Genomic DNA, 15,055 nt, shown 5'->3' with positions numbered 1-15,055 from the left:
CTCTCTCTCTCTCATGTTAACCAAACATCTTGCATAAGTTTTGGACACATTAAACATGAAGGCTCTTCTAATATGGGCTGTTTTGCTGAACTTTTACAAGCTCCCTAAGACAGGTGACTGCGCTTCAACACAGTAAGTTTCCCACAGTAAACATTATCATAATTTTTTAGGAAACTTTGCTTAACTTAAATGAAAAATAGATGCGCTTGATTGACAGATCCAGAAGGACCACCCCATGATAATTTTTACTCTTTCTACTGTATATCCTCCTACATGTTTTCTGTATTTTATTTAAAGTAGAATGAAGTGATCATTGACATGAAGTTGACATCATTGATATGATTTAAGGAATTCACATTCACAAGAATTCATGAGATGACAGGATAAATATAAACCCATGTATTTGCTATAATACAGAACTGTAATGAATAACGAACTACATGAATCTGTGAAGGATAACACTTCAATTTGGTCAATTTGCCTTTGGCTCAACTTAGTCCACGCCAAACATTTTGACTATATTAGCCCACACAGCTTCAAGGATGCACTTTCATGCTAGGTTTAAGACCTCATATTTAAGCTTATAGAGACCCCAACTGGTGTATAGAACAATCTCAAAATGATCTACTTTGGTTTAGATACAAGCATCATGAAACCTGTAACCCAATAAATTAATTTGACTTGGTGAAAATCTTTTTTTTTTTTTTTACGAAATTGCTTAACACTTTTTCCATGTGGTTTATTCCTTCACAGACTCCATGAAATGATGACCTCTTCCTAAATATTTGGTCAAATTATTCATTTTGTGTTTGGTTTCCTAGAAACAAGGGTGGCTCAACTTACCCCTTTGGCTCAACTTACCTCACTCTCCTCTATATCTCAATAGTCTAGTGACCTCTCCTCATCTCCTTTCCTATGTGCAGATGAAGAGGAGACGAGGAAAGGAAGCCACATAGGACTATTGAGACCTAGCCTATTTTTCCTTTGTCTTTCACAGTGACCAAGTTCTCTCAATCCAAGTCACAACACATCAACAAGCAGATATTGTGAAGAACATATCCAGCCAATATGAGGTACGATAATGATGTGATAATAAACTAATAATTATCTTGTTTTAAAAAAACGTTTCACTTAAACCAAAAACATTGTGCCAATTACTATTTTTGTTTCTGTACTAGGTTACGGTGTGTTGTTTTCAGACTTCATATTACACACAATTAGGATATATTCTTTTAAAGTTTATTCATGCATTTGTGTGTGTATGAACATGTGTGTTTGTGTGTCTCCCAGACAGTTTTGTGGTCACCTACTTCACCTGAGTACATCGGAGCACACACTGAGGTGCACCTGTTTGTTCCTGCCAACAAATTGGGGACTGTCACAGACCTGCTGCAGACACACCACCTAACACACCAGTATGTCATGTGATCAATTGTCATATTTTAGTGACACTAGCAACGTTAACATACCACCTAACTGCCTCATCAAGAAGTTCTGTTTTATTGGCTTAATGGCTAAGGTGTTGGGTTTACAGTAGCAAGAGATTGAGTTCAAGCCCTGGTTTGGACTACCAGCTGACTTCGCTTTAACTTCAATATTGATTTTGTTGTGTTATGCCCATATTATGGTCATATCCATGATATTGAATAAGCTATCAGTATTATGAAATGCATATAGAATGTTTCTAATAGTTCAGAGAAATGCCCAAGAGCAGGAATGTGTGTTTGTTTCAGAGTGCTACTGGACAACACAGAGGAACTGATCGAGATGCAGACCAGGAATGAATCGTCGGACCCTAGAAGCAGTGCATCTTATTATGAGAGATACCATTCTCTGGAGGACGTAAGATACCGGATTGTGTCATGTCATTTCCTACTGTTATTAACATAACCATAATGTAATGTAACATTGACATAATCTCAATGTAACATCCCATTAACATTACTTTAAAGTCATAACCTTTTCTGGGCCCGTATTCATACAACGTCTCAGTGTAAAAGTGCTGATCTAGGATCATTATGATGCCTTTTAGATAATAATGAATAACTTTATATGGCCAGGGGCAGCTAGCCTTAGATCAGTTCTACTACTGTGAAACACTTTATGAATATAAGGCCCTGGTCTTTGTGGTCCCAGCTGCTAGATATCAAGTTTGTATTTATTATGAAAATGTTTACATGCTGTCTCTTTTATAGATCTACTATTGGATCAACAAGACTGCCCAGGACTACCCAGACATGGTCAAAGTCACCCTGATTGGCTCATCATATGAAAAACGCCCACTTTACGTTCTCAAGGTTCCCCAAGTTGCCTTTTTAGCAATGATTCATACAATTATTATATTTTAAAGTAATGTCATTGTCATAGTCCGTTTATAAGTCCTATTCATTTCATACAAGCAACAGTCATATCCAAATCATCTGATCAAATGATTGCATTTCTCTGTTGTCTTCATCAGTTGTCTGGACGACAAGAGAGAGCTGAAAAGAGAGCAATATGGATTGACTGTGGCATTCATGCTAGAGAGTGGATCTCCCCAGCTTTCTGCCTGTGGTTTGTGCAATATGTCAGTACCTTGTTCCTAAAATCCCGATTCTCTACCAACTTATGCTCTATCTATTCTGATAGGCCCTACTGTATACATATTTGGTTATATAGCGTCTTCATAACTCATTGGTTATGAAGTTGGAATGAAAATGTCTATGATGGCTCTGGAATTGTATTAAATAGTATTGCTCACTATTTTGATTTGGAACATAGACAGCTATATTAAACTGTTGACTCTTCCTTGTGCTCTTTCCTCAGTCCTTGAACTTCTATAATCTAAACAATGACATCACTGAGATGCTGAACAGTATGGACATCTATGTGCTGCCTGTCATGAACCCGGATGGATACAAGTACACATGGACAACGGTAAAGAACAAGACGATTAATAAGAAATTGAGTCAGTGGTTGCGTTCCGGGACGACAACATTGCAGACGTGGTATTGACCAATAGTTGTGTGCCACCTCATCGACTGTGCAGTCATGCGTCAGATTGCTATGTGATGTGGTTAGCTCATATGTTAAACACCGATCCAGTGAGATCTGGCATGAGTCTGCAATGTCAGTCTGGAATGCTGCCAGTGCCTACAAATATGTCAATCTGAGCTACACAAAAATGGTAATCTCTACGGGCACTGTGCATGATATGGACATACTTAGTGCATATGAATGATCTATGAGCCAAGATCCATGATCTAACACACAGATCCATTCCACTCACTCCTAAACAACTCAACTTTATTCTGCATAATGTATAAACAGAATGTCAGAGAGATTTTTTATTTTGTGAGTTTACGTCAGTGTACGTTTTATATGTTTTGAGTGGATACAGTATTGTCAGTATTTGTTTTGTGATTATACTGTGTGTGCTCCTTTATTTGACCAGAACCGAATGTGGAGAAAGAATCGTTCCTTGAGCAAGGAAAGCAACTGTGTTGGAACCGACCTCAATAGAAACTTTGACGCAAACTGGTGCAGTAAGTCTGAAATGGAAACTGAACTGGCAGCTTGAGGGCTACTGGTCTCTGATCCCACAATCAAACTACTGCCGTTGTTCCCTTGGGCAAGCCTCTTATCCCTAAAATTGCTCTCCATCCAGGGGTGTTGCACAGCAACTGACTCTGTGTCGCTCAACGCGTGTGTTTGTTTCTGGGGGTGTTGGGAAAAAGGCAGAAGACGACTTTGTGTTCTAACCAAATGGAAAATAAATGCTCTATTATATTCCCTCTGCAGCAAAGGGAGCCTCCAACAGGCCCTGTGATGAGATATACTGCGGCCAGTTCCCAGAGTCGGAGCCTGAGGCAGAAGCCGTGGCTAACTTCTTGCGCAGCCACAAAGACTCGGTAAAGCTCTATCTCTCCATCCATTCCTATGGTCAGATGCTGCTCTTCCCATACTCCTGCTCCAATGAGGAGGTGCCTAACCACGCCGAGTTGGTGAGTTGTTGGAAGAGATGAATGGGCGGATGAATCCTAGGGATCACATATTAGGCATTAATTTGCAGTTGATAAAGGTGTTTGTAAGTAGCTAATTAGGCCAATATTCTGTATAATTAGCCATTTATTAAGCCTTTTCAGTGTTTTTCTATTCACACAAACAATAAATGGCTAATAGTACCGAAATGGCATAGGATGCTACTTATAAATGCCTATATGGTGATCCATGTACTGTTTTTTGAACAGTCAGTAAATATCATTACCCCAAAAAATGCTAACCTCCCCTGGTATTGGTAATGGTGAGAGGTTAGTATGTCTTGTGTGTGTCTTTGTGCCTCTAACTTTCTCAATCATCATTATTCACAATTCATTCAGGCTTATCCGTAATTATGGTAATCAAGTGTTCAGAAATATATTATATTCTTATTTACAAGCAAAGTGACTCCAAAATGACACTACATTATTTACCATTAATTTCTATTTGGCACAAAATCATCTTTAACGCATCCAACAAGTTTGTAGAGTCTATAGCTTGACGAAGTCATTTCGTGCTGGGAATTTGGGACCAAATACTAAGCTTTTGTATAAGGGCACAAGGCGAGACCCAAATGCAGACACAGGAGGCAGGTGGTTGAGCTCCGATACTTATTATACCAAAAGGGTTAGGCAAAAGGCAGGTCGGGGACAGGCGAGAGTTCATAACCAGGTCAGAGTCCAAACAGGGCCATGCGATAGGCAGGCTCGAGGTCAGGACAGGCAGGGGTTCAGTGAACAGGTCCGAGTCCAAACAGTACCAGGGGATAGGCAGGCTCGAGGTCAGAACAGACAGAGTGGTCAGGCAGGCGAATACGGCATCAAGACAGGCAAGCGTCAAAAAAACAGAGACTGGGAAAAATAGGAGCTAGGAGAATCCTGGTTGACTTGGCAAAACAAGACGAACTGGCACAGAGAAACAGGAAACACAGGGATAAATACACCGGGGACTAATGGGGAAAACAGGAGACACCTGGAGGTAGGTGGACACAATCACAGACAGGTGAAATAGATCAGGGCTTGACATTTTGACTACTTTAATACAATTTGTCCAAATACTTTTGGTTCCCTAAACTATGTACAAAAAGGGCTGTAACTACCCTCAAATTAAAGCTGACAGTCTGCACTTTGACATCATACTGATTGTATCATTTCAAGTCCAAAGTGCTGGAGTACAGAGTTAAATAGCAAACAATGTGTCACTGTCCAAATACTTTTGGACTTCACTGTATATAATCAACAACAACAAATGCCTTTCTTTTTTATTAACTCTGTTCCATTGTTTTTTTTTAACAGTTTGAGCTTGTACAGGAGGCAGCCATGAAAGTCAGAAGATACTACAGGAACAACTACAAATACGGTGCATCAGCAAAAACAATATGTGAGTTAGTCTTCATCAGAGTTGGGGTCAATTCCATTTTACATTTTGCCAACTCAGGAAGCATTGGAATTAATTAATTGACCCCAACCCTAGTCTCCATCAAAAACAACATTGTGATACTCACAGCATTTTGTCTGTATCACATAGGTTGGTGAGGCAGGCAGCAAGGTTCAGACAAACCCCCACTGTTGCAAACCAAATGCTGGCTAGAAGCATGGGGATATAATGTTTAGATGCTTTTTTCCAGTGGAGATTATGTTTATGAATTGCCTGGCTGGGCGGTGGGACAGTGGATGCACATTGATAATTAAAATGGAAATGTTAACAGGTATTACCCGGGAATTATTGTGAATAACTCCTGGCTATCAGCATCCAGGATCCAAATATACCGTTTAATACAACCTGGTCTCAGAGCATTTAGTAGTATTCTGTACATAAATCCATTAGTATGATATGTTACTTTTCGTATAGTATGTATTAATTTGTGGATGTCCATCACCCAATTCATATAATATGTTACGAATTACAATTCGTATAACACTAAACAAAAATATAAATGCAACAATTTCAAAGATTTGACTCAGTTACAGTTTCAATAAGGAAATCAGTCATTGTAAATAAATGAATTAGGCCCTAGTCATTGGATGACTGGGAATACAGATATGCATCTGTTGGTCACAGATACCTTAAACAACAAAAAAGGTAGGGGCGTGGATCAGAAAACCAGTCAGTATCTGGTGTGACCACCGTTTGCCTCATGCAGCGCAACACATCTCCTTAGCATAGAGTTGATTAGGCTGTTGATTGTGGCCTGTGGAATATTGTCCCACTCCTCTTCAAAGGCTGTGCGAAGTTGCTGGATATTGGCAGGAACTGGAATGCACTGTCGTACAAGTCGATGGGGGACATGTCTGGTGAGTACGCAGGCCATGGAAAAACTGGGACACTTTCAGCTTCCAGGAATTGTGTACAGATCCTTCCGACATTGGTCCGGGCATTATCATCCTGAAACTTCAGGTGATGCTGATGGATAAATGGCACAACAATGGGCCTCAGGATCTTGTCACGGTATCTCTGTGCATTCAAACTGCCTGCAGAAGAGCTTCCCTGAGATGGTTTCTGACAGTTTGTCCAGAAATTCTTTGGTTGTGCAAACCCACAGTTTTATCAGCTGTCTGGGTGGCTGGTCTCAAACGATTCCGCAGGTGAAGAAGCTGGATGTGGAGGTCTTGGGCAGACGTGGTTATATGTAGTCTGTGGTTGTGAGGCCGGTTGGACGTACTGCCAAATTCTCTAAAACGACATTGGAGGCTGCTTATGGTAGAGAAATGAACATTCAATTGCTTAGCAACAACTCTGGCGGACATTCCTGCAATCAGCATGCCAATTGCACGCTCCCTCAAAACTAAAGACAACTGTGGCATTGTTTGATGACAAAACTGCACATTTTAGAGTGGACTTTTATTGTCCCCAGCACAAGGTGCATCTTTGTAATGATTATGCTGTGTAATCAGCTTCTTGATATGCCACACGTCAGGTGGATGGATTATCTTGGCAAAGGAAAATGCTAATTAACAGGGATACAAACATTTGTGCACACAATTTTAGAGAAATAAGCTTTTTCTGCGTATGGAAAAATTCTGGGATCTTTTATTTCAGCTCATGAAACATGGGACGAATAGTTTACATGTTGTGTTTATTTTTTGTTCAGTTTATACAATACCAGTCAAAAGTTTGGACACACCTACTCATTCAAGGGTTTTTCTTTATTTTCACTATTTTCTGCATTGTATAATAATAGTGAAGACATCAAAACTATAAAATAACATGCATGGAATCAGGTAGTAACCAAAAAAACTATTCAACAAATCAAAATCTATTTTAGATTCTTCAAAGTAGCCACCCTTTGTCTTGATGACAGCTTTGTGCACTCTTGGCATTCTCTCAACCAGCTTCACCTGGAATGCTTTTCCAACAGTCTTGAAGGAGTTCTCACATATTCGGAACACTTGTTGGCTGCTTTTCCTTCACTCTGCAGTCCAACTCATCCCAAACCATCTCAATTAGGTTGAGGTCAGGTGATTGTGGAGGCCAGGTCATCTGATGCAGCACTCACTCTCCTTCTTGGTCAAATAGCCCTTACACAGCCTGGAGGTGTGTTGAGTCATTGTCCTATTGAAAAACAAATCATAGTCCCACTAAGCGCAAACCAGATGGGATGGCGTATCGCTGCAGAATGCTGTGGTAGCCATGCTGGTAAAGTGTGCCTTGAATTCTAAATAAATCAGAGTGTCTCCAGCAAAGAACCATCACACCTCCTCCTCCATACTTCACCGTGGAACCACACATGCGGAGATCATCTGTTCACCTACTCTGTGTCTCACAAAGACACGGTGGTTGGAACCAAAAATCTCACATTTGGACTCATCAGACCAAAGGATGGATTTCCACCGGTCTAATGTCCATTGCTCATTTTTCTTAGCCCAAACAATTCTCTTCTTATTATTGGTGGCCTTTAATAGTGATTTCTTTGCAGCAATTCCACCCCGAAAGCCTGATTCACACAGTTGCCTCTGAACAGTTGATGTTGAGATGCGTTTGTTACTTGAACTCTGCAAAGCATTTATTTGGGCTGCAATCTGAGGTGCAGTTAACTCTAATGAACTTATCCTCTGCAGCTGCACCAGAGGTAACTCTGGGTCTTCCTTTCCAGTGCCGATCCTCATGAGAGCCAGTTTCATCATAGCGCTTGATGGTTTTTGCAACTGCACAACCTTCATGTCTCAAAGTAATGATGGACTTTTGTTTCTCTTTGCTTATTTGAGCTGTTCTTGCCATAATATGGACTTGGTATTTTACCAAATAGGACTGTCTTCTGTATACCACCCCTACCTTGTCACAGCACAACTGATTGGCTCAAACGCATTAAGAAGGAAAGAAATTCCACAATTTAACTTTTAACAAGGCACACCAGTTAATTGAAATGCATTCCAGATGACTACCTCACGAAGCTGGTTGAGAGAATGCCAAGAGTGTGCAAACCTGTCATCAAGGCAAAGGGTGGCTACTTTGAAGAATCTCAAATATAAAATATATTTAGATTTGTTCAACACTTTTTGTTACTACATGATTCCATATGTTATTTCATAGTTTTGATGTCTTCACTATTATTCTGCAATGTAAAAAATAGTACAAATAAAGATAGACCCTTGAATGAGTAGGCGTGTCCAAACGTTTGACTGGTACTGTATGTTACAAATTTGCAAAAGGTACAATATATCAAATCCAAATCAAATGTATTTGTCACATACACATGGTTAGCAGATGTTAATACGAGTGTAGCGAAATGCTTGTGCTTCTAGTTCCGACAATGCAGTAATAACCAACGAGTAATCTAACCTAACAATTCCAAAACTTATAGCCTTCCTGTGACATCAGGTGGTGTAGGTGTCCTGGAGGGCAGGTAGTTTTCCCCCGGTGATGCGTTGTGCAGACCTCACTACCCTCTGGAGAGCCTTACGGTTGTGGGCGGAGCAGTTGCCGTACCAGGCGGTGATACAGCCCGACAGGATGCTCTCGATTGTGCATCTGTAGAAGTTTGTGAGTGCTTTTGGTGACAAGCCGAATTTCTTCAGCCTCCTGAGGTTGAAGAGGCGTTGCTGCGCCTTCTTCACGACGCTGTCTGTGTGGGTGGACCAATTCAGTTTGTCCGTGATGTGTACGCCGAGGAACTTAAAACTTACTACCCTCTCCACTACTGTCCTGTCGATGTGGATAGGGGGGTGCTCCCGGTATTACGAATGTGCAAATGTACAATGTTTTTTGATTTAGGTTGAGGTTAAGGTTAGAGTTAGGGGATGGGTTAGCTAACATGCTAAGTAGTTGCAAAGTAGCAAAACAGTAGTAAGTAGTTGAAAAGTTTCTCATTAGCTTAAAATGCTAAAGTTCCCCATGATGAGATTCAAACTCGCAACCATTGGGTTGCTAGACGCCCACCAATCCACCTTGACCAACCATTCTACTTTCGTTTTTTCATTAAGCAACCATCACTCTTATGTAACCATACCAAATGCAACATATCATACTAATTTGAGTGTCCCAGATAGTCTATGAGACCAGGCTGTTTCATAATAAAATCCTGACAATTGCTTTGTAAAGCTGTTTTAAGTTATTTCTTTATAAACAGTCACTACAAAACCAGTTAAATTCCTTGTTCTTCCTTCGTCCTTCTACAGACTTAGCTCCTGGAGGTTCTGACGACTGGGCCTACAACCTGGGCATCCACTACTCCTTCACCTTTGAGCTGGAGGACCGTGGTCGATATGGTTTCCTCCTACCGCCATCATTAATCTCCAAGGCCTGCAATGAAGCCCTCCTCGCTCTTAAGAGTATCGCTCTCAGAGTCATTCAGAAAACACAACCCCAACCCTAACACGGAACCCAAACCGGCTGCGTGTGTGCGCCATCGTGCATAAATGTATTTTGTCCCCCCACACCAAACGCTATCACGACACACAGGTTAAAATATCAAAACAAACTCTGAACCATTGATAGTAATTTGAGAACAGGTCGAAAGCATTAAACATGTATGGCAATTTAGATAGCTAGCTTGCACTTACTAGTTAATTTGTCCTATTTAGCTAGCTTGCTGTTGCTAGCTAATTTGTCCTAGGATATAAACATTGAGTTGTTATTTTACCTGAAATGCACAAGGTCCTCTACGCCGCCAATTAATCCACACATAAAACGGTCAACCAAATCGTTTCTAGTCATTTCTACACCTTCCAGGCCTTTTCTTCTCTTGACTTTATAAAGTGATTGGCAACTTTCATAAATTAGGTGCATTACCGCCACTGACCTCGTTCGTCTTTCAGTCACCCACGTGGGTATCACCAATGAGGAGATGGCACGTGGGTACCTGCTTCTATAAACCAATGAGGAGATGGGAGAGGCAGGACTTGCAGCGCGATCTGCGTCAGAAATAGAACTGACTTCTATTTTAGCCCTTGGCAACGCAGACGCTCGTTGGCGGGCGCGAGCAGTGTGTGTGCAATAATTGAATAACATGGATTTCTACATTTATTTTGTAACGCTGGCGCACGCAACGAGAGCGGTGTAGTCAGCCTGCAACACTTTATGCCCCTGAGAAGTTGTCTGTGAAAACCTGAGCAGTTTCACGTCTGATTTTGTCCAAAGTAATCCCTTTTATCAAAGTATGTTTTGTGTGCGTGTCTGTCAAACATGATTGTAAATTGTATCATCATTTTGTGTTTTTAAGGAGTAGGGCAGTCCCAATCATGACATAATGAGTTGTTTGTTGGAGGAGAGGAAAGACGGGGGAGAGAGTGCTGAAATAGCAATGGGTCTGATGTGAACCCATGCAGCTGCAAGTGGTGTTCCATGGGCAGGGTCTTAGACCGCTAGGCCAGCCTAGTGTCACCCTAGCACAGCATTCATGTTTTTGTAGTAAGAAATCATAGACACTTTGTTTTATTCCAACTGTATATCCTCCTACAGCTTTGAAGCTTAAAACTATAATTGTGTTGACAGTTCTCTGTGTGTAGGCTTCTAATGGTGTAACAAGATGAATATTCCAACAGAAAACAATAATGAAATTAGATATTTAAATGTTGATGTTTTGGCCTTTCTGAGAATGTCAATTTTTTCCACTGGCTTCCCTTTAGTTTGAAGCATGGCTAGAAAACATACCATCATTGCACTGCTATGGTGACACACACATCTCAGAATAATCTTCACACAGATGTCATTGCCATATACAGACCGCATAGATAGAAAAAAGACCCCTTTATGGCCGTTGTTGGCTGGTCACATGTGCAAGCCGAACTGTCAAAACCTTAGTCATTCTATATTGGTCACTTCACTGTGTCCTATTAATACATATTGACTTCAATTCTTCAATTGCATGTTTTAAAACTACAATACACTGTGGGAAGCTAAGGTTGGCAGGAGTCACAAGGTGATCAGAGTGTGTTGATTTCCTGTTCATTGTAGTTTAAAATGTAAAAATAGTTCACAATAAATCACACACAGACCAGAGCAGTACAGGTGACCAAAAGTATGTGGACAATATACTATATATACAAAAGAATGCACACCCCTTCAAATTAGTGGATTTGGCTATTTCAGTCACACCCGTTGATGACAGGTATATAAATCAAACACACAGCCATGCAATCTCCATAGACACACATTGGCAGTAGAATGGCCTTACTGAAGAGCTCAGTGAATTTCAACTTGGCACCGTCATAAGATGCCACCTTTCCAACAAGTCAGTTCAAATGTCTGCTAGAGCTGCCCTGGTCAACTGTAAGGGCTGTTATTGTGAAGTGGAAATGTCTAGGAGCAACAATGGCTCACAGAACGGTACCGCCGAGTGCTGAAGCATGTAGGGCATAAAAATGGTCTGTTCTCAGAAGAAACATCAGCACATTAATGACATCGATATACATGGCCGAGCAGCTGCACACAAGCCTAAGATCACCGTGACCAATGCCAAGTGTTGGCTGGAGTGGTGTAAAGCTCGCCGCCATTGGACTCTGGAGCAGTGGAAACGGACACATCTGGGTTTGGCTGATGCCTGGAGAATGCTACCTGCCCAAATGCATAGTGCCAACTGGAAATTTTGGTGGAAGAAGAATAATGATCTGGGGTGGTTTTCATGGTTCGGGCTATGCAGTGAAGGGAAATCTTAATGCTACAGCATACAATGGCATTCTAGACGATTCCGTGCTTCCAACTTTGTGGCAACAGTTTGGGGAAGGCCCTTTCCTGTTTCAGCATGACAAGGCCCCCGTGCACAAAGCGAGGTCCATACAGAAATGGTTTGTTGAGATAGGTGTGGAAGAGCTTGGCTGGCCTGCACAGAGCCCTGACCTTAAACCCATCAAACTCCTTTGGGATGAATTGGAACTCCGACTGCGAGCCAGGCCTAATCGCCCAACATCAGTGCCTGACCTCCCTAATGCTCTTGTGACTGAGTGAAAGCAAGTCCCTCAGCAATGTTCCAACATCTAGTGGAAAGCCCTCCCAGAAGAGTGGTGGCTGTTGTTGCAGCAATGGAGGGACCTACTCCATATTAATGCTCATGATTTTGGAATGAGATGTTCGAAAAGCGAGAACCTTGAAGCCCAGCAAGAAGGTTAGAGCTGGTGCTGGAAGAGACCCTCTGGAGCTGCTGCAGTGTGTCTGGGGCTGCTGTGTGTTCCCCTACCGGCTAGGATCATAGGCCAATGTGCCTGCTGTGATGAGTACAACAACCTGACTAAAGAGAGAGACCAACTATAGACCAGCCACAACAACCTGACTAAAGAGAGAGACCAGCTTCAGAGAGAGACAGAAAGACTGAGGCCTTGGTATTAGGGTTTCTACTAGCCGATATGTTTCGACTTGAGGTTCAGCAGTAAATACATCTTCCCCTTCAAGTCAAAACGATCCTCAGCCATAATGTTTGTACCACGGTGATGAATGCGGATATGGCTAGAAAACCTACCCCAATCCAGGGATGGAAGATGTGCCTGTACTAATGATCCCATTTTCCGATATGGGAAAATCAAGAAGATTGAAATACTTCTAGCATTAGCTAGCATACTGACGAAAATGACAGTTAAATAATAATGATTGGTTTTCCATGTCTATTCATCAATTGCACTATTAGTAAATGTTGATGATAATAGTTCTAATCACACTTAATAACCATTAGTGAATATCCAATTCATTATGTGTATGTTTTCTAACTGATCTCATGAACCAATAACTCATTTACAACTGGTTTGTAATTGAAATAATAAATAATTTAGAAAGTATAAAAATGCAATTAACAGACACCTTAGTCATCATTTTATTATATTAAACATGACAAAATATGTTGTTACAGTGTTTATTAAAATACTGTTTGGTGGAAATGTTTGTTTGTGCTTTTCTAATAATCAATTTCTCTGTTCTATTAATGTGCTTTTCTAATAGCCAATTTCTGTGATCATGAGTGACTCATTGAACGAATCCTAACTATCAGTATCTGCAATTTGGCAGTACGGTACGTCCAGAACCTTATTTTGAGAAAGAGATATCTCAGTTTCAAGGTCTCAGCTTAGAGAAAAGCAGCCTTGGGAGGTATCAGTCTGTCATGACCCTGTATTGGTCGGTCACATGAAGGAAGTAAACGTTAATGATGAATTAATTATGAATGATGAATAAGCTAAATCATGCAAATATAACTTGTCTGTATATAAGATAACTAACAGGACTGCCCCGGGTAGAGCTCCTGATCGACATGTGTACTTGGTGCATTGAGTTGGTTGGAACCTCTCCAGCGCACTGATAATAAAGAATTTCTAATTTAAGATTGTCTTTGAGTGTCCCTGTGTAGGACTTCCACAATTATTTATGAATAGTTTACTAACATTTAAACATTTAGGAATATTGATTAATACTTGAACTATTTATTCATGCAATATCAATGCTTTACTACCAGGTGTTATTATAAAGTGCTACCAATTATGGCAGTTCTTTCAATTTCCTTAAAAGTTTAACCTGTTGTAACTATGGGGGACTGTCGTGAGACAGGTTAGTTTTACCCTACTGATGATGTGTTGTTGCAATAGTAATCATTATTGGATAAAAAAAACGTTCCCGTTTTAAGCACAATATTTTGTCACGAAAAGATGCTTTGTCACGAAAAAGTTCGGCGTTTTGATGGCTGAATTTTCGTTTTTTTTTGGTAGCCAAACGTGATGTACAAAACGTAGCGATTTCTAATACACAAAGACTCTTTTTGGAAAAACTGAACATTTGCTATCTAACTGAGAGTCTCCTCATTGAAAACATCCGAAGTTCTTCAAAAGTAAATGATTTTATTTGAATGCTTTTCTTGTTTTTGTGAAAATGTTGCCCGCTCAATGCTACGCTAAATGCTACGCTAGCTATCAATACTGTTACACAAATGCTTGTTTTGCTATGGTTGAAAAGCATATTTTGAAAATCTGAGATGACAGTGTTGTTAACAAAAGGCTAAGCTTCAGAGCTAGCATATTTATTTCATTTCATTTGCGATTTTCATGAATAGTTAACGTTGCGTTATGCTAATGAGCTTGCAGGGATAATTACACTCCTGGATACAGGTTTTTTTGGTAGCCAAACGTGATGTACAAAACGGAGCGATTTCTAATACACAAAGAATCTTTTTGGAAAAACTGAACATTTGCTATCTAACTGAGAGTGTCCTCATTGAAAACATCTGAAGTTCTTCAAAGTTAAATGATTTTATTTGAATGCTTTTCTTGTTTTTGTGAAAATGTTGCACGCTGAATGCTATGCTAAATGCTACGCTAAATGCTACGCTAGCTATCAATACTGTTACACAAATGCTTGTTTTGCTATGGTTGAAAAGCATATTTTGAAAATCTGAGATGACAGTGTTGTTAACAAAAGGCTAAGCTTGAGAGCTAGCATATTTATTTCATTTCATTTGCGATTTTCATGAATAGTTAACGTTGCGTTATGGTAATGAGCTTGAGGCTATAAATAGGATCCCGGATCCGGGTTTGCTCTTCGCAACTGGTTTTAAGATAAGATGTTTTCATCTGATAGCGACGCAATGCAAACGCAGAGCAATAGTACAGTTACCAGCTTCTATGTGTCA

At 40.4% G+C, this 15,055-nt stretch overlaps 1 protein-coding gene across 1 annotated transcript; it reads left to right on the top strand.

Annotated features, from left to right (window-relative positions):
* Positions 1-14: 14 nt before the first annotated feature.
* Positions 15-13,764, top strand: LOC139373276 (carboxypeptidase B2-like). Its single transcript, XM_071113609.1, has 11 exons — positions 15-132; positions 998-1,073; positions 1,291-1,415; positions 1,734-1,842; positions 2,196-2,297; positions 2,459-2,566; positions 2,806-2,916; positions 3,434-3,524; positions 3,781-3,983; positions 5,313-5,397; positions 9,633-13,764. The coding sequence occupies exons 1-11, from the start codon at positions 56-58 to the stop codon at positions 9,827-9,829; spliced, it is 1,284 nt and encodes a 427-aa protein (XP_070969710.1). The 5' UTR covers positions 15-55; the 3' UTR covers positions 9,830-13,764.
* The last annotated feature ends 1,291 nt before the right edge of the window (positions 13,765-15,055 follow it).

This window comes from Oncorhynchus clarkii, chromosome 18 (genome assembly GCF_045791955.1).
Source record: "Oncorhynchus clarkii lewisi isolate Uvic-CL-2024 chromosome 18, UVic_Ocla_1.0, whole genome shotgun sequence".
Classification (NCBI taxonomy): domain Eukaryota; kingdom Metazoa; phylum Chordata; class Actinopteri; order Salmoniformes; family Salmonidae; genus Oncorhynchus; species Oncorhynchus clarkii.
This window is presented reverse-complemented; position numbering and strand designations above follow the sequence as displayed.

What these genes read in the sequence shown, in the direction of transcription:
- LOC139373276 (XM_071113609.1), top strand. Translation starts at nt 56, where the DNA reads ATGAAGGCTCTTCTAATATGGGCTGTTTTGCTGAACTTTTACAAGCTC. An exon ending in GCCCACTTTACGTTCTCAAG is followed by an intron (nt 2,298 to 2,458) that starts GTTCCCCAAGTT and finishes TGTCTTCATCAG; the next exon opens with TTGTCTGGACGACAAGAGAG. An exon ending in ACAAGTACACATGGACAACG is followed by an intron (nt 2,917 to 3,433) that starts GTAAAGAACAAG and finishes TTATTTGACCAG; the next exon opens with AACCGAATGTGGAGAAAGAA.